At 39.0% G+C, this 27,205-nt stretch overlaps 1 protein-coding gene across 5 annotated transcripts in view; it reads left to right on the top strand.

Annotated features, from left to right (window-relative positions):
• TRAPPC9 (trafficking protein particle complex subunit 9) overlaps positions 1-27,205 on the top strand; it is a 498,862-nt gene that overhangs the window by 136,782 nt on the left and 334,875 nt on the right. For all 5 annotated transcript variants that reach the window (XM_061374152.1, XM_061374153.1, XM_061374154.1 and 2 more), the window contains one exon: positions 26,861-27,003. In XM_061374152.1, coding sequence (XP_061230136.1) covers positions 26,861-27,003 — 143 coding nt within the window. The remainder of the gene's footprint in view (positions 1-26,860; positions 27,004-27,205) is intronic.

Below are 27,205 nucleotides of genomic sequence, written 5' to 3'. Positions count from 1 at the left end.
CATAGTAGTACAATATCTCTCCAGAGAACAGGAGACAGGTATAATGCATCAAAACTAACATTCTGGCCTATTCATTGAGCCTTCTTTCTTTTCTGCTGGGTTGTTTTGTTTTTTTGAGACTGCACGTTAGCTTACTGCTTCCAGTGCAAGGTTGCACAGTATTGCTTGGATTTGGCTTGGCCAGTGTTGCTTTTGGCTTTGATTTCTGCAGTGTAATGTACCATGTCACAATTCAGCAAACCTAATTAGGTTTGGCACTCCATTTACTCCAAGACTGTAGGTTTTCTGTAGATGTGAAAGGTTAAGCAAGCACCAGGTCCAAAGTGCAGATTGGCTGTGGAAAAGCTAACCACACTGTTGCTTGGAAGACAAGTAGTTCTTAAATAGCATGACAATATGAGAGGATTACATGAGATGAGCGAAGTAGTGAGATGTTTTTCTAGTAGCTTGTTCATTTATTAGCCCTTATTAACTGATTATTACATTAATAATATTCCAGGTATAATTTTAATTGCATGAATTTTAGATTTCCTAACCCTGTGGGACTATGGGAATCAGTCAGAAAGACTTCATGGAAGTGCATAGGGGCAGAAGAAAATTTGGTTCTTGACTCACTGACAAACACAAAGCTGTTTCAGAGTTTGCAGTTCTGTGAGTCTTGAGTATTTGATTTTGAGGTCATACCTTTTGGTATCAAGGTGAGCACTTCAAACACAATCACTGTGCTTTGTTGTAAACATGCTGTATTGGGGAAGAACTCCTGCGAGGACTTGAATAAAGTACTGTCTTTCCTAAGTGGTGCATAGGTGTGTTTTATGAGTCTCAGATGAATGAATTGCATTCACAACAAATAAAGCATTAACATGCCTCTTTAAAATGGCTACAATAAAAGTGTAAAATGCCTAGATGAGGAGATATCACACTGCAGAGCAATCTGTTTCACTGTCTTGCTGCAGATGTTTAATATAACTTGTTAGAAGTGTTAAGAAGGAACTAACAAATATATTCAGAATTTGTTTTTAGGCTTTCTCTTTAGCTCCTTTTAAAATCAGTTTTGTATGCCAGGATTAAAATCTGTTGTTTGTTCCTTTGTTTACATAGTATTGAAATGTTCAACAGGGTAAGGTGTTGCATATGGAAAATATAGGTAAGGGGAAAGGTAAATGTCATGTTTGACGAAGAGTGAGCTCACCAGAGTTAAAGAGTAGAGCAATTTTCATGAGTCCTTGAAAGGATGTCATTTATGTATGTGATATCAAATGGAAGTGGTAAAGTATGAGGTCCATCAAGAATAGAATATTAGTCAAAAAGCCCAGTGATGATCTGTTCCCTACTAAAGGAAACAGACCTTTTGGATTATTACATTAACATGATACACTTGTAGTGTTTCAAAACGTACAATACATCTATATGCACAATCTGGGCTAAGGATACTCTGAGAGGGCTTTAGAAGCTTTTTCAGCAAAATGATTATGGTTTGAATAATGGGTGTAGTTGGATGTCAAGTAGTATAGCACTGTTTCACTGGTTACACGTATTTTTCAGATGAGTGGTAGGCTATTTTAGTAGGATATTTTTATTGCCAGTGGCAGTGCAAAAGTGATCTCAAGTGAACAGCTTTACTAAGAAAATATCTTCTTATTTTTTTCTGGTTTCTTCCTAGATTTCTTTTTCAGATGTAGTAAATCAAATGGCTGATATCTTCAGAACTGTAGTGTAAGGGCTAAATTTTTCTGTTATATTTCAAAAAGACATTTTTGTTGGTTTGTTTTTTGTCTTGTTGTTTTTTTTCCTTACTCCAAAATCCTTGGTTTGTCCTATTTTTGAAACAATGAAAACACTCTTGTTCCTTTTCAGTGTCTTAGTGTTTGCAGTTGATTTGAACTTAGCATTTCCTCCACATGAAAGTCAGTGATACAAAAATATCACTTTCTGTTTTGTCCCTTCTCAAGGTTTTCTAATATGTGGCATTATACCTTTGATATTATAGTCTTAACTCTTCTAACAAGTTGAACAAATCCGTTGTATTATTTTATTTTACCTTATAAGTACTAAGCAATATGTTGCTTTGACTTCACCCATTTTCAAGGATGCTTTAGGTTGTTTTTTCATTCTTACTCCTGATTAGCCATTAAAGCTTGATTAGTATTCATTTTTTTGCTACTTACCCTGTTTACTTGTTTCCCTCTGGTGTAGTATTTCTCCTGTGCTTGTGGTATTCCTTGTATTATAAGGAATATTAAAGAATTATCCTTCTTCTACTCTGTGAAAACAAATATTATGCATGTATAATAAGGCTTTCTTTGGCCAATGTGCAGAAAGCAGCTGTGCTTAACAGGAGGATAGCATTTGTTAGTAGGTGAAGGCTGTAAAAGGAGTCACTGTTTAAACTAAAACTCAGGTTTCATGGATTAATGAATGCAGTCCACAGGCCTGTACATAGAAATGTTACCAAACATTTCATATGTATCAGTATGATTTTCACAAATGTTGCTTTATCTCTCCACTGCATTTTATATCCCACACAAAACAGCTTAGTTGACATTTAAAATTGTCTACCAATCTGCTGCTTCTTGTCTCAATGAACTAGTTCCTTATATTCTGGTCTGAGAACTAAGAAGTAGCGTAACTTGTTTTGATGACCCTTAGACGTTTGAAATTACAGGAGTAGTCGGTTGGACTATAATTATCCAAATTAAAATGAGCGAGAACATGAAGATTAACACTTCTCTGTTTACAAAAGCAGGTTTAAAGAATGGAGACCAGGGTTGCAGTCTTATGTCTCATCAGGAGAATAATACTTTCAGCAATGTATTTAATCATGGAATGGTTTGGGTTGTAAGAGACCTTAAAGCTCATCCACTTCCAAACCCCTGCCACAGGCAGTGACACCTTCCACCAGAGTAGGTTGCTCCAAGCCCCATCCAGCCTGGCCTTGATCACTGCCAGGGATGGAGCAGCCACAGCTTCTCTGGGCATCCTGTGCCAGTGCCCTCACAGGGAAGAACATTTTACTTACATCTGATCTAAATCTGCCTTCTTTCACTTTAAAGCCATTCCCCCTTGTCCTGTCCTTCCATGCCCATGTGAAAAGCCCCTCTCCAGTTTTTTTGTTGCCCCTTTAGGCACTGGAAGCTGCTCTGAGGTCTCCCTGGAGCCTTTTCCAGGCTGAACAACCCCAGCTGTCTCAGCCTGTCTCCATAACAGAGGTGCTCCAGCATTTAGCAAGCATCTTTGTGTCCTTCTCTGTACTTGCTCCAATATATCCACTTCCTTATGTTGAAGGTCTCACAGCTGAATGCAGTGGTTCAGGTGGGGTCCCACCAGAGCAGAGTGGGAGAATCCCCTCCCTCAACGTACTGGATGCAGCCCATGGCACAGTTGGCTTTCTGGGCTGTAAACACTATACTAGTTTATAAAGTCAGTGCATCATCCTAAAGGAAGAGTGCACATTCTGAAAGATGAAGGATTTCTGGTTTTTAGACTGCATTATACAATTTTAAACCACGTATTCATTTTTTCTACGACTCAAATGCAAGCCAAAAATCTTTCTGTAATGTGGCCCCCTTTACAGTTTGTTTTCTACTTCCCGAAGACTTCCACTACTTGCAACGTACAAAGCCTTCATTCTTAATAAAAATGGAGAATGGGAATGGTTCCTTTAGTTCTTGGAACTGGTAAGGGCGGATACAATATAAGTGGCACATTTATTATGGGTCCATCACCTATATTTAACTCAGATTTGGTGATATTTCTGACAAGCTACTTGCATTTAGAGAAGTCAGCAGTTCTCAGTCATGACACATGGGCTGGGACAAGAGAACAAATCATCTGAAAAGGACAGAAATTAGATGATTCAATGGTGAGATGTTAGGAAAGATGATATAAAGTAAATATTGAAAGGAATGTTATTATTAATTTTAATCAGTCATTTTGACATCTCTGAAGTGCTGAATGCTTCTCTTTTTCTGTTACATATGTGTGTGTAATAACTGGAATGAGCAGTAGCGTCAAGGACCCAGAAAGGCTAAGTTTGTTATGGTATTTACAAGCACAAGAATATATAGTTTTGTGAAAAGTTAGGATTCTACATGCTGTATTTCATTTATTAACCTTTTTGAGTTCCTATTAATGATCATCAGCCAGATCTTCTGTGCTTGTTTTTCTGGTTATTTCCAGTATACACTTCATTATTGACAAGTACAACTAGACTTGAGAATGAAAATCATGCCAGTGAATGAATTCATAAAAATGAGCAACTTAGGGGAGGGGGGAGTTCACATTAGAGTGCTATTGACTGTCTGAATTCAGCTTTTTGTATGGTCATTGTAAAAGAAAAGCAAATTATCTGTTTGGGGCCTAGTGAGAAGGAAAGTTAATTATGTTTTTTTAGACAATTCCAGTGTTGTGGAATGACCTTGGCTGGCTTCTTGGGTGCCCCCCAGCTGCTTTCCCTCCACAGTAAGGTGGGGAGAGAATTAGATGTAAAAGCTCATGAGTGTCAAAAGGGATGGTAACTGAGAGAGGTAACAGCCAAAACCCAGACTGGGCGTTGCGAGACAGTGGTATCATCCTTGTTGTTGTAAAGCAGTGAAGGAACAGAGGCTGCCCTGCAGTCCTGCAGCCAGCATCTGCTCACTGACACCCTCTTCATGTAGGAAAATAATGTAAAAACCCTTCAGTCAGGAAGGAACTTCCACCCCAAAATGAGGTTCTCCTTTTCCCCCATTCTTGGCTATTTTCTTGTCAGATCTTCCTGATAAAATTCCTTATGCTCTCAGGTTGAACATACAGTAATGGTGAAAATACAGATTCTTTATGAGGTGATGCAGTAAATAATATCCAATATCTGTAATGAGTATGTGTGCAATTAAAACATGAAAATAATGCTGTGTAAACCAGTTATTATACCATCCATCACGATCATTCAAAGGAACTGCTATTTTAATAGCAGAACTAATTTTTACTTTGGGTGTCAGTGTATTTAATGAGCAATTTGCTATTAATATATTTGAAAGATTTAAAGGGTGAACATTTGCAGGTCATGCTTTCAATATTGGGCTTTTTACAAGAAAGGGGTTTTATCTTTCAAGGATATGATTGCTAGGAATCGCATCCACAATCAAACTACAGTCCCTTCTCCTGTTCCTTGAGCTCTCCTCCGTGTGGTGCTGTGTATCTACAGCAGTATAAAGATGAATTTTGGTGAGTAGTTTTCCTATGCATTAAAACATGTGACATCAGCTTCTTAGTATGATTGAAGTAGAAGAAAACATTACACATCTATAGATAAATCAGCAACCCGAACTTTGCATGCATGGATTGTCTGTCACATCTCTTATGTTTTGACTGATATAATAGCACTTAAAAACTCAGGCAGATTGGTGGGTTCCATTAATAAGGACTTAAAATGTAGTAGGTTAAATCTGAATTTATTACCTCTCACGTAGGTAATAAATCACATAGGTGATTCCATGTGTACAGGTGAGTGCAGGATGGGTATTCCAGAAGTGAGGAACATGCACTGTGTGGTGAGAAAAGAGGTCTTGCAGACAGGTCTGCAGGTATTTGAGCTTCAGAGTCCTGTTCCGTACTGTACCAGACCATTCTCTTTAGCATAACTGTAAATCACAGAACATCCCTTTACAGATTTTGTTAAAAAACCTTAAAGTTTCTAAATACAGATTTATGTTAGATATTAGCATGAAATTCTTCCTTATGAGGGTGGTGAGGCGCTAGCACAGGGTGCCCAGAGAAGCTGTGGCTGCCCCATCCCTGGCAGTGTTTAAGGCCAGGTTGGACGCAGGGGCTTGGAGCCAGCTGCTCTAGTGGAAGGTGTCTCTGCCTGTGGCAAGGGGTTGGAACTGGACAAGCTTTAAGGTCTTTTCCAAGCAAAACCATTCCATGATGGTATGATTTGCTCTGCATTACAACAGTGAGCATTTCGGTGAATGCCTGATAGGTTTTTTATGGTAGCTCAGTGCTCTGATTTAAGGAAAATTTTAAGTAAATTAGATGAAAAACTAACTGCATCATTGAGTAACACTGATATTTTTTTGCTAATAAACCACAGAATTCCAAGTGCTGTCTATGGCCTAAACAGCATTGATGGTCCTGATTATAGGCCCTTAGGAGAAATTAGAGAGGTTGAGAGTTTTGGATACAGTGGTAGGAGATTACTCCAACCATTCTCTTGTAATACGGATCAGGGCTGCACTGGGACAAGAATCAGACTAAATTTGTAGACATGTCTGTTTTATGCCAATGAGCGAAAGTCAGTCTCTGATATTGGGGGGTGGAACTAGATTGTCTTAAGGTCCTTTCCAACTCTAACTATTCTGTGATTTTATGATTTCCCCAGGGAACATGTAGGATCTGGTTCAAGGTTGAGAGGCTGAACTTCCACCTTGTAACAGTTATTTTGGTATGTTTGGATACAGCAGCAACAGGTAGTGCACAGCTTCTTCAAGTTACGTAAAGCAAATATCCATAAACCCAAGAAGAGTTGCTTAAAAGAATGGAAGCAGTAGGTGAGAGCTAAATCTTGGTAGGTAGCATGGAAACTTCTAGAGGGCACCCTGTCAGAAGCACAGAACAGAAGTATTTCCATAGGAAAAGCCTTTTACCTATGAAGAATGATTTGAGAATAGGGTAAGAGAAATTGGCATGTCCAAAGAGTAAGGCAAAAGAACACATTAAAAGCAGGTTCTTTCAAAAGTGCCCTGAAAACATTTTTCTTCGGACCCAAATTTATGTGGAAAATAATATGGTATGACTGAAGAAAACTAATATTCCTATCAGCAAGAGCACCTCTGAACTGTGAAGTATTGTAATGGTTGTCAGCTGTAGTTTGGCACCTCCTGCTTTCAACCATCTTTGTGCTTGAGGATTGATTGATTGATAGATATCAAACATGATGCCAGTACTTTCTGAGAATTCCAGATCTGGGACACTGCAGGCTGCTAAGCCTGATGTCTCTATTGGAACACTTTGATAGAATTTGTAATATGGAATGAGTGGACACATGAGTGTGTCCATTATACTGGGGACAAGGATTTTTTGGTTTATTTTGTTTGAAGTCAGTGCTTCACAGTCCATATGTTCTTTGAACATGTGAAGAAACACTTGAAGGAAGGACATGGTGAAAGATTTTCTGGATTCAGAGAAACATTGAAAAGGATCTGAGATGCTGGGTGGGGGTTACTAAATACTTAGAAGTCACCTTTGTTTCAAGCAATCTCAAAATGTAGTGGTAGGACAAGGGGTAATGGGTTAAAACTGAAACAGGGGAAGTTCAGGTTAGATACAAGGAAGAAGTTCTTTACTGTGAGGGTGGTGAGGCACTGGAACAGGTTGCTTAGAGGAGTGGTGAATGCTGCATCTCTGGTAGCATTCACAGCCAGTTTGGACAGAGCCTTGGGTGACGTGGTCTAGATTAATGCTTGTTGTTGCTCATGGGAGGGGGTTGGAATGGAATTATCTTAATTTCCTTTCCAACCCAAACCATTCTATGCTTCTATTTGTGACTGGGAGAGTGGGTTGGGAAGTATTTTGTGTTCTTTCTCTGATCTCTAGGCATCCTGTTTTGGTTACTCTGTGTGGCCACTCTTATGACCAATATGAACTGTAAAAGATTACAGTTCTTATGTAGTAGAATTTACAATAACTACATAATAATAGTATAGAATAACTGTTTTTCTGCAGACTGTGCCATCAGTTAAATTTTGTCTTAGTTACGATAGAAGACTCTGCTTTTAGATAATGTAGTGAATCTCACTGGATTTAGGTGAGCAGGTATCCACCTACGGAAAGGATTGAATGTGGTGCATAGGTAGTCTAGTTTTACTGGGAGAAAGAACAGTAAATGAGCATTAAAAACGCACTGTCTGAATTATTTTCAAAGAGAATGTCCCATCCCTGGCAGTGTTCAAGGCCAGGTTGGACACAGAGGCTTGGAGCAAGCTGCTCTAGTGAAGGTGTCCCTGCCTGTGACAGGGGGTTGGAACTCGATGAGCTTTAAAGTGATCTAGATTATGGCTTCCAGCCCAAACCATTCAAGGATTCTAAGATGCATCCTAGCAAGTGCTGAGAGACAGCTAGGAGCTGGATCTTCTAATGCAAAAGATCTGAAGTAAGAAACATCTGTTTTTTTACATTAATGAACTGATTGTTGATTTTTTTAAAGGCATGGTTTTGTATTAGAACTCTAAGCGCAAACCAGGATTTCTTTTTGGTTTATATTTCTATGCTCATGTATTGATTCTTGCATCAAACATTTCAAAGCAGCACTTCAAAATGTGACAGTCCATATAACATGGTGTGATGATTTTGAGAAAATCAATGCAAACCTATGGGCACTTCTAGCACATTTGGTTGTTTAAGTTTGTATTATAATCTCCATTATATGGAAAATGGCTAAACCCCCTAATTATTCTTTCTCCAATTACCAAGCTTAAACTGTAGATTGTATTGGCCTCTGTCCTGGGTTCAGCAGTAGCAGTCATTTTTCTCCTTCTTAGCAGCTGGTGCAATGCTGTGGTTTTGACTTTCAGCCTGGGAACAGCGCTGATAACACCGATGGTTTTAGTTGCTGCTCAGTAATGTTTACCCTGACCAAGGACTTTGTGAGCCTCATGCTCTTCCAGGGAGGAGGGAAGCCAGGAGGAAGCAGAGACAGGACACCTGACCCAAACTAGCCAAAGAGATATTCCATACCACAGCACGTCATGCCCGGAGGGTAACTGGGAGTTAGCCAGAAGGACAGGGGGTCTTCGGGGTCGGACTCATTTTTTCGACAGGTGGTAGGTATCGTATTCTCTTCCCTTGTTATTTTCTCTTATCATTGTTGTCGTTGGTGGTAGCAGTGGTGATTTGTGTTGTACATTGGTTGCTGGACTGTTCTTGTCTCATGGGAGTTGAATTTTTTGGTTCTCCTCCCCACCCCACCGGGAGTGGGGAAGTGGGGGGGGGAGGGAAGGAAAGAAAGAGGGAGGAAAAGTGGGGGGGGGTGAGTGAACGAGCTGGCTGGCTGGGTTTAAACCACGACAGCCTCTTTCACAACCTGAAAGGAGGTTGTAGTGAGGTGGAGTCGGTTTCTTCTCCCAGTTAACAAGCTATAGGGGAAGAAGAAATGGCCTCAGGCTGTGCCAGAAGAGGTTTAGATTGGATATTAGAATAGAAAGATACTTTTCTCTACAAATTTTACAGTATCTTGCAAGCTTGTTTGATAGAGCACAACAGGAATTGTGTACCCTGCCAAAATTGTAAGTGTCCTGTGCCAAAGTCTGAGACAAGTGGCAGTCCTGTAAATGGAAAAGGTGGCATTTATATCTATCAAAAGCAGCCCCATTTTTATTTATGTTTCTGAGACTTGCCTTATTTTTCCTTCTTGTTTTCTGTCTTTAGGATTTTAAACACTAAAATGAAAAAAAACACACTGAAATGCTATCTAGATCTACCATGCTTTTTTATAATTTTAGAGTCATAGAATCATAGAATAGTTAGGTTGGAAAGGGCCTTAAGATCATCCACTTCCAACCCCCCTGCCATGGGCAGGGACCCTCACACTAAACCATGTCACCCAAGGCTTTGTCCAACCTCGCCTTGAACGCTGCTAGGGATGGATCTTGCATGAGTACTGTCTTCTCTTATCCTTGGATTTCTTCCTTTACCTTATTTAATTGGAAAGGATGAAAGTGGAGCAAAGAAAGTTAATTGTGAAATAAACTTGAAAATAATCTGTTCCTTGTATTTTCCCCTCAAATCATTAGAAGCTTGTGGTCATTGAAACAGATGACTGAGGCCTGACCTGCAGACTGCTGTTTGCTGACAAAGGCTTGTGAGTTCTACTTGAACAGGTGCTCTAATGAAGCAGGCTGAAACAGAGCACAGAAGCAAAGGCTGTGATGGACATGGAGACCATAAATCATAAATGCTACATTTCAGTGCCTGAGGGCATGAGGTTTTATTTTTATTAATTGAGGGTATATTTAGAATGGTGCAAACTGTTGTCCACAGCACTTTCTTAAAGTGGGAAAATGTTAGCACATGTTGATTTTAATACTTAAAAATGATTAGTCATTCAGTGGTGTTATACAGCCCATCACAAATGTATTTCAAGGACAAATGCATTGCTTTGCAAGGGTTTAGCTGGGTAGTGGAGGAGAAGGGTGGAAGGTCCCTGCTTACTGCATCCTGACCACTGTGTCTTGAGTTGTTCTCAACCTTCTGACTGTTTTTCCTCCTGGAGAAGAAGGTTCAAAGGCTTGAGAGGGAAAGAATTTTGTAAGTGAGAGGTAAGAAAGGGGGAAAATGGGATGGCTGAAAGGATGGGAGCTCTGTCATCAGGAAGTTGAGACCTCAGCAGCCAGGGAGACTCATGGGGGTAGCAAGAGTTGGATCATCAGCTCTCTCTGGTGAAAGAAAATTGTTATTAGTAAGTAATGTGGCCAAAAAATGTGTTTTGTTTTTTTTAAAAAGTAACGGTTGCTTCTAAGGGTAGAATGTCTATGCTAATAAAGGGGAATATTAGTTTAGACTGTCTCTAATCTGATGCTATGGACTTGGATGCCTAATAATTGATGGAGTACCTCTTCCAGTTTACTACCTCAGAATCATTTCTGTTGGAAGGAATCTCTGGAGTCCTTCTCTGGAGAGAATGAATCTCTAATCTAGTCCAACATACCTGATCAAACTATGGTCAGCTAGAGCAAGTTATTCAAGGGTATGTCCAGTCAGATTTTGAGTATCTCAAAATGGATGTGCACTTCACAAGCTCTTTGGGCAACCTGTTAACAGCACTTGATTATGCTAATAATAGTAAAGCCCTTCCTTGTGAATAAAGGGAATTTTCTGTATTTCCTTTGTACCTATTGCCTCTCATCCTTCCATTCATCTAGTGATTCCCTCTCATCCTTCATCATCTTCCAGACACTAAGAGCGTGGCTCCAACTTCTTTGGTCCCTCCCACTGTGTATTCGTGGACAGCATCTCTCTGAGCCTTCCGTTCTCCAGGCAGAACACTCCAAGCTCTCTCTCTTTCTTTGTATGGTGGATGCTCAAATTTGTCAGTCATCTTCATGAACCTGGTCTGGACTTAACTCCAGTACACCTGTATCTCTACTGGGGAGCTAAGCACTCCTGATGGGTCTGAGCAGTAGAGGGGAAAGGTCACCTCCCTTGACCTCCTGGCAATACATTCTAATGCACTCCTTCAGGGTCACTCTGAAATAACCAAGTTTGCATGCTTCAAGACCACTCCACAACATGAACAAAACCTTAATATGTTCAAACAAGTAGGAGATTGGCCACAAAAAGGTCTTCGTCATCCAGACAAACCAAATCCTGAAAACACAGTAAAGGCCTAGAGTGGATTGTGCAGAGTTCACACAAAGTCACCAAGGTGCACTGATAGGAACTGTGCGAATAGGCAGGGAGGACTTATTTAGAAGGCTTTTAAAATTATCTTCTCTCTCATTTTGGTTTTCTTCTTTAAATGTCATCTGTTCTCTGAAGATTGTAATTTCTAAGGCAGGCAAAAGAGGCTTTTGGGAAAGAGAAGTTTGGGCTGACTTGAGGTCTCATCATGATTTTGTGGTTAATTTTATTCTGTGGTATTTTAAACCTGGCTATTTTCTTTTTAATGTTTTATGCCTACTGCAATTACCTTTGCACAATTTTAAAACCAATATTTGAAGTATTACATATAAGCCTAATAACTCACATTTTTCAGAACTCACTTGGATTTCTTGTCTGCTTTGGAAGAGTTAATTTGCTTTTATAAATCCATAGAGCTCCATTTTTTCTCTGATACAGGTTGAATCCAGATAGGTTGCGTTAAGCAAATAATTGCAAATGAACTGTTAAGCAGCATCTTTTGGTGTAATTTATGCATTCCATATATTAAAGGCTTCAAGGCTTACGTATTTAATCCGAGTTCTTATATGTCTTTATCTCAGTAGAAAAAAGTTCCCCTCATGTTACCTGCTAAAAATAGATCGTAATTTGCCAAACAGATTGTTTACCATTTGGTGTGATAAAATTAAAATGGTAGAGATGGACAAGAACAACTTGATTCTTTATAATCTTACTATTATTTTAAAGCAGGGGTTGACACTTGTCATCTGGATGCAATAAATATACTCAACTATTCATTCTTGCTTGACTTTGAAGGCAAGCTTTGTCTACTATTTACTTCTTTTAAAGAGATGATAGTACAAATTTACTGGTAAACATTTCTTGACTTTTAAATGTTACAGTTCCTGACTATATTAAGTAAAAGCCTGTGTAGCAGAACACAGCTGTGTAACAGTGTTCATAGTTCTTTCTGGTAATCAACTAAAAGGAATGAATGTGTGAATAGGCAGGGAACACATTTTTAGAGCATAAGGTAGCAAGAAGTCCTTACCTGGAATTTAATCATTTAGCTTTAAAAAGTGGAGCAGGCAAAGGAGGACTTCTGAATGGTTAAAATTATGTATTATGATACTTGAAATAACCAAATCTAATTGTCATGTAATTACTTCTATCTTCAAACAAAACCAAGCAAGAATCAAAACCCCTCAACAACCTAAAGAGAGTAAATTTGATTTGGTTTTCATTGACACAAAGCACCATCATTCAAGTTGAATCAATTTGAATTAAACAAGTAAAATCAAAATAACCAATCAATCATTATTAATTTCTTTTTTTTTTTTTTTTGGTCATCCCTATTTTATCTCAAAACTTTGTGTCCCGTGCATTTTTTCCAATAGGATAGGAATTTCTTCTGACTCTTGACTGTTGTCAAGGCTATTGTGTAATTGAATGGGATTGTACCAGAAATTATTCCTGACTTTTAGCCAGGAATTATCTCAGTTAGTGCTGAAGTAACTGGGAAGTATTCGACCTGTTGCATGCAAGTGCAGTGTCCTTACCTGCTGTGAGAAGTGGGTATGTAGCAGTTAAGGGCTCTATTCAGCAACAGGCTTCCCAGAGCAGTGGTGGAATCACTGTCCCTGGAAGTGTTTAGAAACGATGTAAATGCCCTTAGTGACATGATTTAGAGATAGACTTGGCAGTGCTGGGGTAAAGGTTGGACTTGATGAACTTAAAGGTCTTTTCCAACCTGGTTGATGCTATGATTCTACATGTATCACATTATTTGAGCGCTGTAGAGTTAATTTGCTTTCACTGAACTGCTCAAAATAGTCCTTTGTGATTGCTAGAATATTCTTCTTTGGCAGAATAATTAGTGATAGGCTGTTGGTTATTGTTTATACCTTTTCAGATGTATAGGTAGGTGACTAACCCTTTTGTTTAAAATTAATTCCTATGGGTATCAGTGCATCTCATGCAGTAGATTTGTCATTGGTGTGAGAAATGGGATGGATGATGTTTTGATTCTTGTTTTTCTGTGATTGGATTAATCTGCTTGTATATGTTTTTTTCCATTGTACATACATTAGCTTGCCTTTTGGCAAAATGATTACTAAAATGTCTACAAAGACCTGCAGTATTTTACTAAGATTTGCAAAAATGAGGCATTCTTCCTGTTGGCTGTACAGAAATCACTACATTTAAAGTAATGACATACATTTTTAATACTGTTGAAATTTAAAAGGATACTTTATTTCAAGACAGAATAGAGCATGATGATGTTTAGCAGTACACTAAACACGTATTCTTAATTGCAAGACAAAAATAGGAGCATGATGATGATACTTAGCAGTAACCCATTAAACGTATTGTAAGTATCATAAATTCCATAACAGGGTATCAGTACATTGTCTAATCAAGAATGTGCCAGGATCGTTACAACTTTCAGTAGATACACACAAACAGAATTTGAGAATGTTTCATGTTCCTATTTTTCTTTAGGTGAAAAATGTTCTTAATGTTAGGTTTTGTTTCTTTATTTTCCTGAATCATTCATTCGTAAATAAGGTGAAGACAAAATCCACCTACACATCAGTTGTAATGGAAAGAATTATTGTTCAGTGTAATTTTATGTGAAATAGTTTTTTTTTCATGTAAGATGTTAGGGATTAACACTCTTCCCAGTTATCTCTTTTTGGTTGTTTTTTCCCTAATGCCCTTATTTCTGTGGAACTTAATGGATGGTCAAGTAGAACTCACAGAAGCAGGATGGTTTTGGCTTAGGATTTAATTGACTATGAGTAACAGTTGGAAAACTCATGATTATGTGTCTGTTTTAAACCTCTGAAGTTATGAGTCACTGTTTGGGAGTTTCCTGCTGCATATTTATGAAGTTGAGTGAGCTGACTCAGTGTGTTTTTAAAATAAGCATTTGTAATCCTTTTAAATGCGTGTTAACCACTTAGATAGGAAATCAAGTTAACATCCCTAATAAAATAGAAATAAACACCAGGTACCACTACCACCTACCTACCTACCTAGCTATCTACCTATCTACCTATCCATCCTTTCATCCATCTATAATATTAAATAGGATCATAGAATCATAGAGAAGTTAGGGTTGGAAAGGACCTTAACATCATCCAGTTCCAACCCCCCTGCCATGGGCAGGGACACCTCACACTAAACCGTATCACCCTAGAGTCCATCCAACCTGGCCTTGAACACTGCCAGGGATGGAGCATTCACAACTTCTTTGGACAGCCTATTCCAGTGCCTCACCACAGAATATCTCAAGTTGGAAGGGACCCATAAGAATCACTGGGTCCAACTCCCTGCTCCTTGCAGGATTACCTAAAATTAAATCATATTGCTCAGAGCATTGTCCAGATGTTTCTTGAATATGTAGATATTTGTATATAAAATATGCATGAGCGTATTTTGCAAAATACTTTTAAATTTAAGAATTTGCTTAGGTCAGTTCACCACTGGAGATCTCTAGAGAGCAAGTTAATCACACGAGAAAGAGTTTTTGCTGTATTTTTTGTGTGCGTATAAGCAGTTGTTGGAAAATGGGGGAATATGTTTAATGCACTTGAGTATCTCCGAAAGAAAAGGAAAGAATCGGGGGGGGGTTGGACTAGATGAACTTTTGAGGTCTCTTCCAACCCTTGGAATTCTGTGATTCTGTGATTCTGTGTGACTGTTTCCTGTTCACACAGATGATTTTATCTTCCTTCTTTTTGAAAGTGGAGAGTTCTGATTTATTAGCATATGGTGGTTTTAGGTGGTTTTAGAACTGAGATTCTGGAATTTGTCATGTTTCCTTGAGGAAAAGGTCTCTGAACTTGCTGATAATTCTCTTGTTAATGGTGAGTTACTGGACCTCATGGTAATGACCTCCAGTTGACTTCTGAGTATCTGTTTGTTTGAGGCAGGAAAAAACAAAAATAACAACATACATATGTTAAGGCTCCTTTTTAAGGTTATTTTTAAGGATCTCCTATTACTTTTAGAACATAATTGATCTACATGAAGAATACAGATGTGTGAGTAGTGGCAGCTCAAAACCAATAGTGATCCAAGCTTTTCCCGAATTGCAAGATCATGCTCAGGAATCAGTGATAAATGCATACTGCAGACTCATGTGACATGTGCTGTTCAAATTGTCACTGACTGGCCCTTTATAAACCTGTATTTCTGAGAACACATTTTGTGATGCCTTTCACCTGTTTTAAGGCCTTTGCCTTTGAAAAATTTGTCTGGTTTTGTTGGAGCATCGCAGAATTCAAAGTGTATTCTCAGCCTTCAGGAGTCTTTAGTGCAGGTGGGACATGGAACGGGCAATGGTGCTGGGGCCTGCTGGCACGGATTGTGTTTACCTGGCTAAATTAAGGCAAAATGGGATCAGTGAAGTAAGGAAATGAGTTTTAGTGTCATCTCTACTTGTGATTTGTATCTGTAATTATCTTCTTGTGTTTACTGAGGAGATACATCCAAATTCCCTATATAGAAGAAAAACATTTGAGGAAATTACATACACAGGGCTTATTATGAGAAATGTATGTTTTAATAGTATGAGTGGATGCTTGGTTGCTTGGCATATTAGCTTTTGGATAGCATACCCAGTGAAAGAAAGAAGATACATTAGAAAGTTGCTGTTCTGTAGCTCTAGGTAGGACCTGATTTCCAGCTAAACTAGAGGACAAATTTAATTTCTGAAGTGTTAGTCCCTGAAAACTAATTTCAGTATTTTTTTCTTCTGTTAGTTTTTATCATCATAAAAAGGAGTAGGAATTTACAGTATTCATTCCATATAAACCTCATTAAATCAGTGATAAATTTAGCTCAGTAACTTTACTGATTTTGAAAATCATTGTGCTACTAGAGCCTCTATTTCCAACCCAAGTAGCAGCTGATAAATCTGAAGTACTCAGTCTTTCATATTTATGTGTTAATGGCTGTGCTGAATAAACAGATCCATTGACTAAGTTGTTCAAGCATTCCTGTTTTAAAACCTCATTCTTCACTTCTACTTTTGTACAGTTACTTAATTGGGCTTATCCCCCCTAATCACAGGAATTCCTGAAAAATATGAGAATTGTTTAAGACAAGAATACAGGAAAGCTCTTTCCTGACTTCTTTTTAAGGTATTTTAGTTACTGCGGAGGAGGAGTTGCTTTACCTTTTGAGAGTGTGAGTATCATTTTCATTTAGAGTACAGCAATATTATGAATAAAAAGTATACAAATAGTGAATGGAGCCGGGTATCTTCCAAAGAACAGTGAATGGATTTGAGATCTTCAGGAAAGCATTTGTACTTTTTATGTGCCCTTTCTATGGGGTAGATTTGTCTTGTAAAATAGACTTACTTTGCTTATGTGTGTAATGGTGATGGTCTTGGACCAGTATCAGACCATACATCCATAGGAGGTGTATTGGACTCTTCACTCTTTGGGATATAATTTTCTTATTCTCTTGTGGCTTAAAACTTCAGAATTTTGAAAAGTGAAGTTTTATATTGCTATTGGGACAGCAGAGTAACTAATACAATTACTTTTATTAGTAGTAAATACAGTAAAACCAGAAGTGTAGCAGCAGAGTTGATAATAATCAGGTACGTCAGCTGCGATACACTGTTGAAAGGGGTTTTTAGGAAGGGCACTTGTGGTAAGCAAATCTGTCAGAATTCTTTGAAGCATATGCTGAGCTCATGAACAAAGGGAAAATCATTGACACTGCTTACCTGATTCCTAAAACACTTCCAAAAAGACTGTCATAAAAGGATTTTTGAGAGATACAAATATGCTGTGAGATGAAAGTGAAAGTCCCGTCATGAGTCAAGAGCTGGTTTAAGGTGCATAAATGGCCCATTTGCTCAGCAAAAGGTGGTCTCCAGCCTAATTCATATGGATCTGTGTTGTGTTTGTGCTTGTTCATAAAGGATCTGGGTATCAGGGTGAATAGGACTGTGTCAAAGTTTATCAAGGGTAGCATACATGAAAACCATGTTGAAGGACTGCAGGCTTATAATGTGGTAGAGTGGAGTTGTTATTAAAATGGGAGACGAAGATCAGCGTTGATCCTCATACGTGTTGTTCAGTAATGCAATGAAGAAAAGGCATTCTTAATTCCAAATACAGTGATGGGCTTCTAATTAACTTGTAATTCACGATAGAGATCTTGGAGGTATATGACATTCTATGAAGATTCATTTTAGAAGTCTATGAAATTACTTTGTAGTAGCAGTGCAAAAGGTAAATAGAATATTAGGAATAAAAGAAGGTAAAGGAATAAGGAGCTAACCAAAACGTTTATTCTGTGTTTACCCCACTTTGTGTGCAGTCTCATCCCTGTTTCTCACAAAGGACATGGTAGAAGAAACAGGGGAGGGATGGGTTAGGGTTGAGGAAGTGTGAAACAGTGTGGAAGTGTTTGGCATGAATAAAGTAAAACTGAAGAACTTCATTGTGTTACCCAGAGGCTTCAGGGTGTTGCATATGAACCTGTTAAGGCTTGGTGGTGTTGCTTTGATTCCCCTCCTGGGTGGGAGGGTTGGAGAAGAAAACTGTCACTCACACTTGCAAACATTGTCATACAGCTTTCTAAAATACTCCTTTGCTTAACTCAAAATATATACTGGCTTGCTGAGTCTGCTTTCACAACCTTTTTCTTAGGATTGTGACTGATTCTGTACTGTGTTGTTATTTCCTTTATAATTTCATGACATCTAGGGCATTTATGCTTGACACATAGCATGTTCTCGGCACTGTTATGGCCTAGAGTTGGTTTTATCCACTTCTTACAGGTGTTTTCTTTCAGCAAGAACGTAGCTGCCAGCATCTTGTGCTGTTACTTTTGAGAACTCTACCTGCAGGGTGTAAGGAGCAGCTTTCATTGAAGAAATACATTCAGTGATGCTTCTTTACAGCAACCACCATCTTACATTGCCATTGCTGGGAGAACCAGGCTCACTTGTTGGTCTCCACATAGAGAAATTTCCCGTTTGAAGGGTATTTATGTGTGTGTGTGACTTGTTCATCAGTATCTATCCTTGCATTTGCTCTCCTTTTGTGCTTCAGAATCAGGGCATGATTTTTTGAATAAGAGAGGTTACCGAGGAATACATGTGATGACTCACTGTCCCATTCCTTCAAGTCCTCCAAGAACAGCAACAGGGCTGCCTAATTTCCTTGCACACGTTTCTCAAAGAGGTTCTGCAGTTTAGTTTCTGCAGGAGACAGAAAACTCTCAATGTGATTCATCCGCATAAAAGTGACTTGTGTTTAAACTGTTTTAAATCTCTCATCTATACCTCAGCCAAGAATGGGATTCTGTGGTAGCTGTGGTCAGCAGTGCTAGGTTGATGGAGGTAAAACCTTTGAGACAGTTAAGAACATGCATGTTCTGATGCAATAGTACTGCCCTGCAGACCTGGATGCAATTTGCCTTTAAGTAACGAAAGTAGAATTCTGGGATTAATATTGTACTATATTTCCTGAATATTTCCAGAAGGGAATTGAACTCTAGTAGGGAATTCTGTCCAGAGGAGTAATGCTGTATATTCCTACCCTTCCCCTACCTTTTGGAAGTAACAGCCTGTGGTCTAGCTAAACACCCAGAATAACTTATGAATGTGTGGCTGCAGTATCCAGTTAGAAAATGCAGTTTAATGTGAGATGAATACTCTTCAGTAAAAAATTACTGCATATTGTATTTTATCTGTCAGTCTGTCTGTGTGCGTGCTAGAGTGACCTTTGATTCACCCTATTTGTTAATGCAGAATGACTGTAGCAGCTTGCCTGTAAACTTCATATTATTCTGCTCACATCCCCATTCTCATTATAAACATGGCTATTTTTAGCTAGCACAGATTCAGAATATGCCTGGCAAGCTTAGGGGGGATTTATTGAGCTCCTGTGTGTATTCACTAGAGATTCCTAGTTGAAGCTTACTGATTTAGGATTGGGGAGGGGTAAAATGTACCATTTAATCCTCGGCATATGCCTGCAGGAGCTATATTTAGCTTCAGCTACTTGCCATTGCCATTGTGCTATTTTTACAAAGGGATGCAGCAGTTTCATTGTTCAGGGGCTTAACGAGACATTAATGCGGATGGATGAGCTAGATCAACATTGGTGTACTGTAAGAATTGCTACTGAAAGTCAGTGTGTGTGCAGAAGGTGTGCTTGAGCAAAACTGTTAGAGCACAGCAGGCACCTTGTTTGATAGACTAAATTCATCTGATTAACACACATGCTAAAAATTAGGTGTAATTTTGTTTTAGACTAACAGAGCAGTTTAACAGGAATAGCAATACAGGCTTTGTTTGTATTTGTACATAGAAAGGTCTGACTCACTGCAGTGGCACAATTTATTTCATCGCTTAATCAGTTATGAAGAATTTTGTGGTCGCCACATATCCTTTTAATAGAGTACAGAGGAGAAAAATTAGTATGGAGAATGCTTGCTGCAGTTCGGTCCTAGAGGATGATTACATATGCGCTACAACCCAATTACATATGCATATCCATTTTATAACGTATGTATCAGGGCTCTTGCCATCACTTACTATACTATTTGGTGCTTTAAGGAACAATATCTGCTGGGAGAGTCCTCTTTTACTATTTGGGGAAAAATAGGAATTTTGCCTTGATTGATTAAGTATTCTAGTTGTTTTAGATCTGCTTCATGATTTGCATTCAGAGAAATCAATGGGTACTTCCTGTCTTGTCTTGGCTGTTTAATGTCTGCCTAAAACTACAGGGTATACTTTTGAGCTAAATAAGAAAGAAAAGAGTTGTGTCACTTCTAAAAATACAGAAAACCTAAAGTATGTTTTGTGTATCAGAAAATCAGACAGATTAGCACTAAGTGAAAAGACTAATGTTCTTCAGTAAGAGAGAGAGAACAAGGAATAGATCTCTTTCTGGAAATTTGCATGGTATCTTCTTCTGCAGCTTCTCAGTGTGAATGGAGGTGAGCATGTAGGACTGGCCTGAGGCAGCGAGGAGCAGAAGAGGGCTTGAATGCATGCATAGTTTGGAAACATGGTCTGCAGCCTGAAGCATCACTAAGGCCACATGGGGCTGTGTATGTGCAACAGCCCTGAGGAATCACAAGATTCTAGGTTGGAAGGGACTTCAAGGATCATCTGGTCCAACCTTTCTAGGCAGAACATGACCTAGACTAGATGTCCCAGCACCCTGTCCTGCCTAATCTTGTGTCCAACACTGGGGAGTCTACCACTTCCCTGGGGAGATTATTCCAATGGTTTATTGTTCCCATTGGGAAAAATTTTCCTCTTGTGTCCAGTCAGAATCTCCACGGAGTAATTTATGTCCATTACCCCAAGTCTTTTCCATGTAACTCCTTGTAAAAGGGGAATCTCCACCTGCTTTATAGCCACACTTTAAATACTGGAGCATGGTGAGAGGGTCTCCTGTGAGCCTTCTTTTCTGTACGCTGAACAAGCCCAGCTCTCTCAGCCTTTCCTCATATGGCTTCCCAGTCTGTAGATCATCTTTGTGGCCCTTCTCTGGACCCTTTCCAGCCTCATGTCCCAGGAGCAGCGAGAGAGCTATGGAAGGGCAGAGGCTTGGAGCTGGCACCAGCTCTGCATCACTGCAGCTGTGGGACACCATCTGTGCCAGTAACACTGACACTCCAAGCACGCTTTTGGCTGGTTACCTCTTTGCTATTTCTACTAAAATTTTTTGCCAGGGTTACCTGCTGCTGTTGAAAAGAGTGTGGTTAATGTGAGAAACTCACTTTATTGTTGTTACTGCCAGATAATTTGTTACAGCCAGGCAGCTGAAATTCCTGATCTGTGATTTATTCACACAATCCACAAAAGAAGAATTTAAGCATGGCACCCAGTAGAAGAAACTGAGAAATTAATTTTGTAGAGATTCTCTCATGCCTTTTGCAAGATGGAACTGATGAAACAATACATTTTTATTTCTCTTTATTACTGATGAATATCCATGGTTGCCCATCAGAGTTGAACATGGGAGTGGAATGGTCAGAGAAGGAGAGGAAAGAAGGAGAGAAGCAGAGACAATTTATAAAAATTGAGGGGTTTATAGTTTGTTTAAGGAGGAAAAATACAACTAAAGAAACCAGAAAACACAAGGCATCCAATGGGAAAAGGGCCTGAAAATAAGAAAGAATGGCTAAACACTCGTGAGTGGATGGAGCATGTCCTGCTCATGCTAATTTTCATGAGAAGCAGATCAGGAGCATAATGGAATTTGGGAAGAAAATGTGTTTGCTCATGGGCAAATAATTTTTATTTCTATTTTTTATAAAGGAGGGCATATTTGATGATTGCACACAGAGAATAAATTCTTCTTTCAAATTTCAAGCCCTATTTCCATGAGAAATGATACTCATTATTAAGAATTGTTTTCTATAAGCAGTTCAGGAACTAAAATAGGAAGATCATATTCTGAATTTATGTATTTTCAGTTTGGTCTTCATGGTCCTTTTTTCTTTCTTTAAAGGATGTATCTTAATGGGGAGCTTGCAATGGTACATTCTGGTATTTCTTTACAGTTACTGCAGTCAGGATCTGCAGAGTCTCAGGGAGCAAACTCCCTGTAGCGAAGTACTGGCTTTTCATCGTGTACTAAATGTTGAGATCTACTCAGTGTCATTTTTACTATACTAAAGGAATTTAGAAAAGCCCTGAAAATGCAGCTTGTGAGCCTTTCTCACAAAGTATGGTTTGTTAATTTAGTTATAGACAATACTGATAATAATTATCTCAAACATTAATGTTCCAGTTTGGAATAATATCTGAGGATAAAATCTTGCTTTGCTATCTGAAACACAAACTACAGGATATGCAGTGGTGCGGTACCATGAATAGAAATTTTATAAACCAGAATCTTCTGTTTCTTCCGGTAGAAGATAGGCACAGGGATAAAATCAGAGATACTGCTAGTAAAATTGCTAAGGAAGAAAGAAACAAAGAATAAACAAATGCATCTACTAAGCAGAATAGATGATGGACCAGTTAAACCCAGGAGCTTATGACCTGGACTGGGTCTAACTTTGTATTTACAAAATCAAAAATTTAGATGTATTAGTGTTATTTAAATTATTTTCTAATTTTGCTTTGAATTCCAGTATGAAAGTGTATATGGGAAGGAGTGGACAGACTGGAGAAAATAATTGTTTTTTAAACTGGTACCGGATCTGTGCAGAAAATATGACCGAGGACAAAATGCATGAGAGAAACCAAACGGTAGTTTTTTAAGGGTTTATCTGTAAAATATTCTTTGTCATAGAATCCCAGACTGGTTTGTGTTGGAAGGAGCCTTAAAGCTCATCCAGTTCCAACCTCCCCTACCACCAGCAGGGACATGTTCCAGTAGACAAGGATGCTCCAAGCCCCTGTGTCCAACCTGGCCTTGAACACTGCCAGGCATGGGGCAGACACAGCTTCTCTGGGCACCCTGTGCCAGCGCCTCAGCACCCTCACAGGACAAAACTTCTGCCTAAGAGCTCATCTCAGTCTCCCCTCTGGCAGGTTAAAGCCATTCCCCTTGGCCTGTCCCTACAGGCCCTTGTAAAAATTACCTCTCCAAATTACTTGTAGGCCCCTTTAGGTACTGGAAGATAGTCAATATGGTAATGCTAATATATGGTGCCACTGGTCAAGTGTCTTGTTATCTGGAACTTAAGCCAGAAACTCTTTCTTCACTAACAGAAGGAAGGACCAACGGGGTAGTAAAAAATGTATCAAGGCAAAGACATTGTACAATGTTGAACAATCAGACAAGGTTAAACAATTTATCCTTGTTTTTACTACTGAGTTTCCAGAATGCAATTCTGCTTAAAAACAAGACTCCCGCCTGCCTTGTCCATAACTGTTGTGAATTCTAGATATGAAGTTTCTTTTCTTGGCTGCCTGCCCCAAGAGGCCAGTACACTCCATCCTTCCTTCCCTATCTTTTGTATGGATCATCCACAGCCAAATTCTGTTCATGGTGACACCCTGCTGTTTCTTTTTGTTAACACAGTTTGGGGAAATCTAGTAAAGTATTTGTAAAAGACGAATAGAATCTCCAGCTCAGTTTGTTATGAAAGTAGGTTTGACAAGGCCATTGGAGTAAGTGTACAACTTTAGTTATATTGGGGCTGTAGCATTTGGATCATTCTTCTGTGCAGGTGCTGCAGAAGAGAGTGGTAAATTGTTTTAAATTGGAGCTTTGTGAATTTATGAAAGTGTAGGATTCTGTTTCTATCCTAGAGATAGAAAATGAACCTTTCATATTGTATGTGAAATCCAAGGTACGTGTGCAGAGAGGGGTTTAAAGGAGGTTGATCATTATTTGTTAACATTTTGTTCATATGATACTAATTCAAAACAATAGAACTTTCTCTGATCTCCTGATGTCTCTTGCTCCCCCTGCACATACACTTACAGTCCTGATACAAAGCCTTGTCCTGGGTTCAGCAGTAGCAGTCATTTTTCTCCTTCTTAGCAGCTGGTGCAGTGCTGTGGTTTTGACTTTCAGCCTGGGAACAGCGATGATAACACCGATGTTTTTAGTTGCTGCTCAGTAGTGTTTACTCTGACCAAGGACTCTGTGAGCCTCATGCTCTGCTGGGGAGGAGGGGAAGCCAGGAGGAAGCAGAGACAGGACACCTGACCCAAACTAACCAAAGAAGTATTCCATACCACAGCACGTCATGTCCAGGATGTAAACTTAGGGTTACCCAGAAGGGCTAGTTCTCTGCTGGGTTCAGCTAAGTATCGGTAGGTGAGTGGTTGTATTCTCTTCCCTTGTTATTTCCCATATTGTTATTATTATTGGTGGCAGCAGCAGTGGTTTGTGTTATACCTTAGTCACTGACTGTTCTTATCTCAACCCGTGGGAGTTACATTCTTTCGATTCTCCTCCCCATCCCTCTGGGAGCAGGGGAAAGAAATGGGGGGAGTGAGAGAGCGACTGCATGATTTAGGGCTGAGCTTAAAGCATGACAATCCTGTGCGATGTTTTTTCTTTGTGCGTGTGTGTATGTTTCTATGAAGCTTGCAAATTAACATGGCCAGAGAAAGAATATAGGTTGGGATGTTCTGTGGTTCTCAGAGATATTCAAACTCTTGTGTTCTCTGTATTAAATATTCCCAGTTATGTCTTACATTTTGGGTGAGAAGAAATGTCCTCCTGTTGTCTAAATTGCTAGAAGGCCATTAGGTTTTATTTCTCCTGCTCCTTTTTGTATGGGACACGTGTAGGGTCATCAGCAGGTTTTCTTTGACAGATTCCTCACTTCGAGAGGGACCAAGATTATGATGATGCCCTTAAACTGTCCTGCTCATCAATGGCACATAATGGTTGTATTTTTCAGTCTGTCTTTGTGGAGGCTTTTCATTTGGTATAGGACATTATGAAGGCTTTGCATCTGGAATGCTAATGCTCTGTGAACTCTTAAACTAACATTTATTACGTATTTACCTGTATTTATATGGGACAGGGCTTAATAAAGCGGCTTTGTGCCATGGTCTTGTGCAGAATGAACCATGGATCCATACCACAGTAGCTTTCCCAAGCAGGATACTCTGTCTATTACAGCAATAATACAGAACAAACAGGTTGTCCGAGGAAGTTTTGAATGCTCCATCCCTGGTTGTGTTCAAGGCCAGATTGGACAGAGCCTTGGGTGACATGGTTTAGTGTGAGGTGTCCCTGCCCATGGCGAGGTTTGGAACTGGATGATGTTAAGGTCCTTCCAACCCAAACCATTCTGTTATTCTATAGGTGGAGTTTTCACAATTTCCTAATTGAAATTGAAGTCCATTCTCACAATATGATGTGAGCAGTGCTAGATCCCTGCACTTAAGGAGTGTGTCTCTGATTTTTATTAAATGGTCCAGCTGGTTTATTAGAATGAAGTATGTTTTGAATGGGTTTGCATTTATTTTATTATTGTATTTAATATTGGTTAGTTCTCCTGACATGACATAAATTTGAGTTCATTAACTACAGATTAGGAATTGACATAAACTGTAGACGCTATGTCCAGACTGCCCAGGGAAGGTTATATTTCTATTGTAAGGTGGCTCTCATGAATTTTAATGAAAGTAAATTAGGAATTTGAGTTAGCCCACTTTACTTAAAAGCAAGTGGGAAATAGGCAAAACATTTAAGTGTGCACATGCAGCAAAACGTCCAACTCTTGATTTTGGTATGCTTTAAATCACTAGATTATGGTTGTTTTAAGAAAATGATTGTATCCCTGTTTCTCTTCCTTCATCAGGACTAAGAAACAGAATGGTATGAAACAGAAATTGGGTTTATTGTAAGGTAGAAAATCCTTAGGTAGTTCCTTAAAAAGAAGTTTGGCATTGTTTCTAAATGTTTTTTAGAAACAGGTCTCCTTCTAGACTTCATCATAGTATAGCAAAGTCCATGTTAGGGTAGAGGGCTGTCAGTAGTCCATAGAGTCATAGAATCGTAGATTGGTTTGGGTTGGGAGGGAACTTAGAGACCACCTAATTCCACCCGCCTGCCACGGTCAGGGACACCTTTCACCCCATCTAACCTGGCCTTGAACACTGCAAGGGATGGGACCACCACAGCTTCTCTGGGCACCCTGTGCCAGTGCTGCCTTCTGTCCATGCTCTGAGATGAGGCAATAGCAGCTGCTTGTATAGGTAGCAGAATGAAGGCTGAATAAATAAAATCCAGTGACACTTCACGAATTCTTGCCTTGATTCTAGCAGATTCTATTTTGGGAACATAATGAAAGAAGAGATAGTGTAGAGTCTGGTTGAATCAAAGGTTTGTTCTGAGCTTGAACACTGATGATAACCTGGGGACTGGTATTCTGGGACACTTTGTTTGTTAAGGAAGAAGAAACAAAGCCCCAGATTTCATCACAGAAGTAAAGGCTTGGTACTACTGAGGTTAATGAGTGTGTAAGACTAATCATCCTCATTTTTGATATTTGCTAACAAATCATGTTCTATGAAACAAGCATCAAAGATGAACATATGTTTGCAGTGACTTGTTGAGAGACCAGATGCTTTTAGTTTTGCATAACCTTTATGTGTCCATACTCAAAAACTTTAAAGGTTTTCCATTTGATTATGAAGATAATGGATTGGTGGTTATTTTTCAAGAATATGAAAGAGTATCGCATTTAATAAACCCTAATCTCTGTTAAGCAAAAATAAGCTCTTCGTTTTTTCTGTGTTAAATGTGGTATGGAGAGCAATTATGTAAAGGGACATCCAGCTGGCTTTGTTCTGTACTTTTTAGTTTTTGAAAGGATTAGGAAAAAAAATGACTGTTTACCTAAGATGCTTACCTAATTTGTTAGATTGCCTTTTATTCTGGAGATAATAGAATGGATGGATTAGGAAAGCAAATTCTTGAGGGCATGGAAACTTTGTTGGTAAATCACTTCTATGGTGTAATTTAATTGAACTTGTAAAATGAACAGTAATGAAACATGGCTAATAAGTAATTTACTTTTATTTCTCTAGACACTGGAAGCTATTTTGAATTTTAAGTACTCTGGTGGACCAGGACATGTTGAAGGATATTACCGGAGCCTTGCACTAGGCCTTCATGTGGAAGTAGAACCCTCTGTTTTCTTTACACATGTTAGTACTCTTCCAGCAACAAGGTAAGCCTTCTTTTGCCCATTGTATATTTGGCTTATTATCTCTCTTATATTGGCTGTAACTTCAAGGTCATGTTGGAAACTATCAACAGCAACATAGAGGTAAAGAATTATGTGAACAAAGTCTCAAAACTCCTCATTTAGGATTTCGGCCTCCTTTAACTACAGTCTGATTAAAGCAACCCACGTGCATTGAACAGGTTCT

This window comes from Neopsephotus bourkii, unplaced genomic scaffold (assembly GCF_033783945.1).
Source record: "Neopsephotus bourkii isolate Nb327-2 ecotype Australia unplaced genomic scaffold, CSIRO-AGI_Nbou_v1 NB_1637, whole genome shotgun sequence".
In the NCBI taxonomy this organism is placed as follows: Eukaryota; Metazoa; Chordata; class Aves; order Psittaciformes; family Psittacidae; genus Neopsephotus; species Neopsephotus bourkii.
Note: the sequence above shows the minus strand (reverse complement) of the source record. Positions and strands in the feature narration are given on the sequence as shown.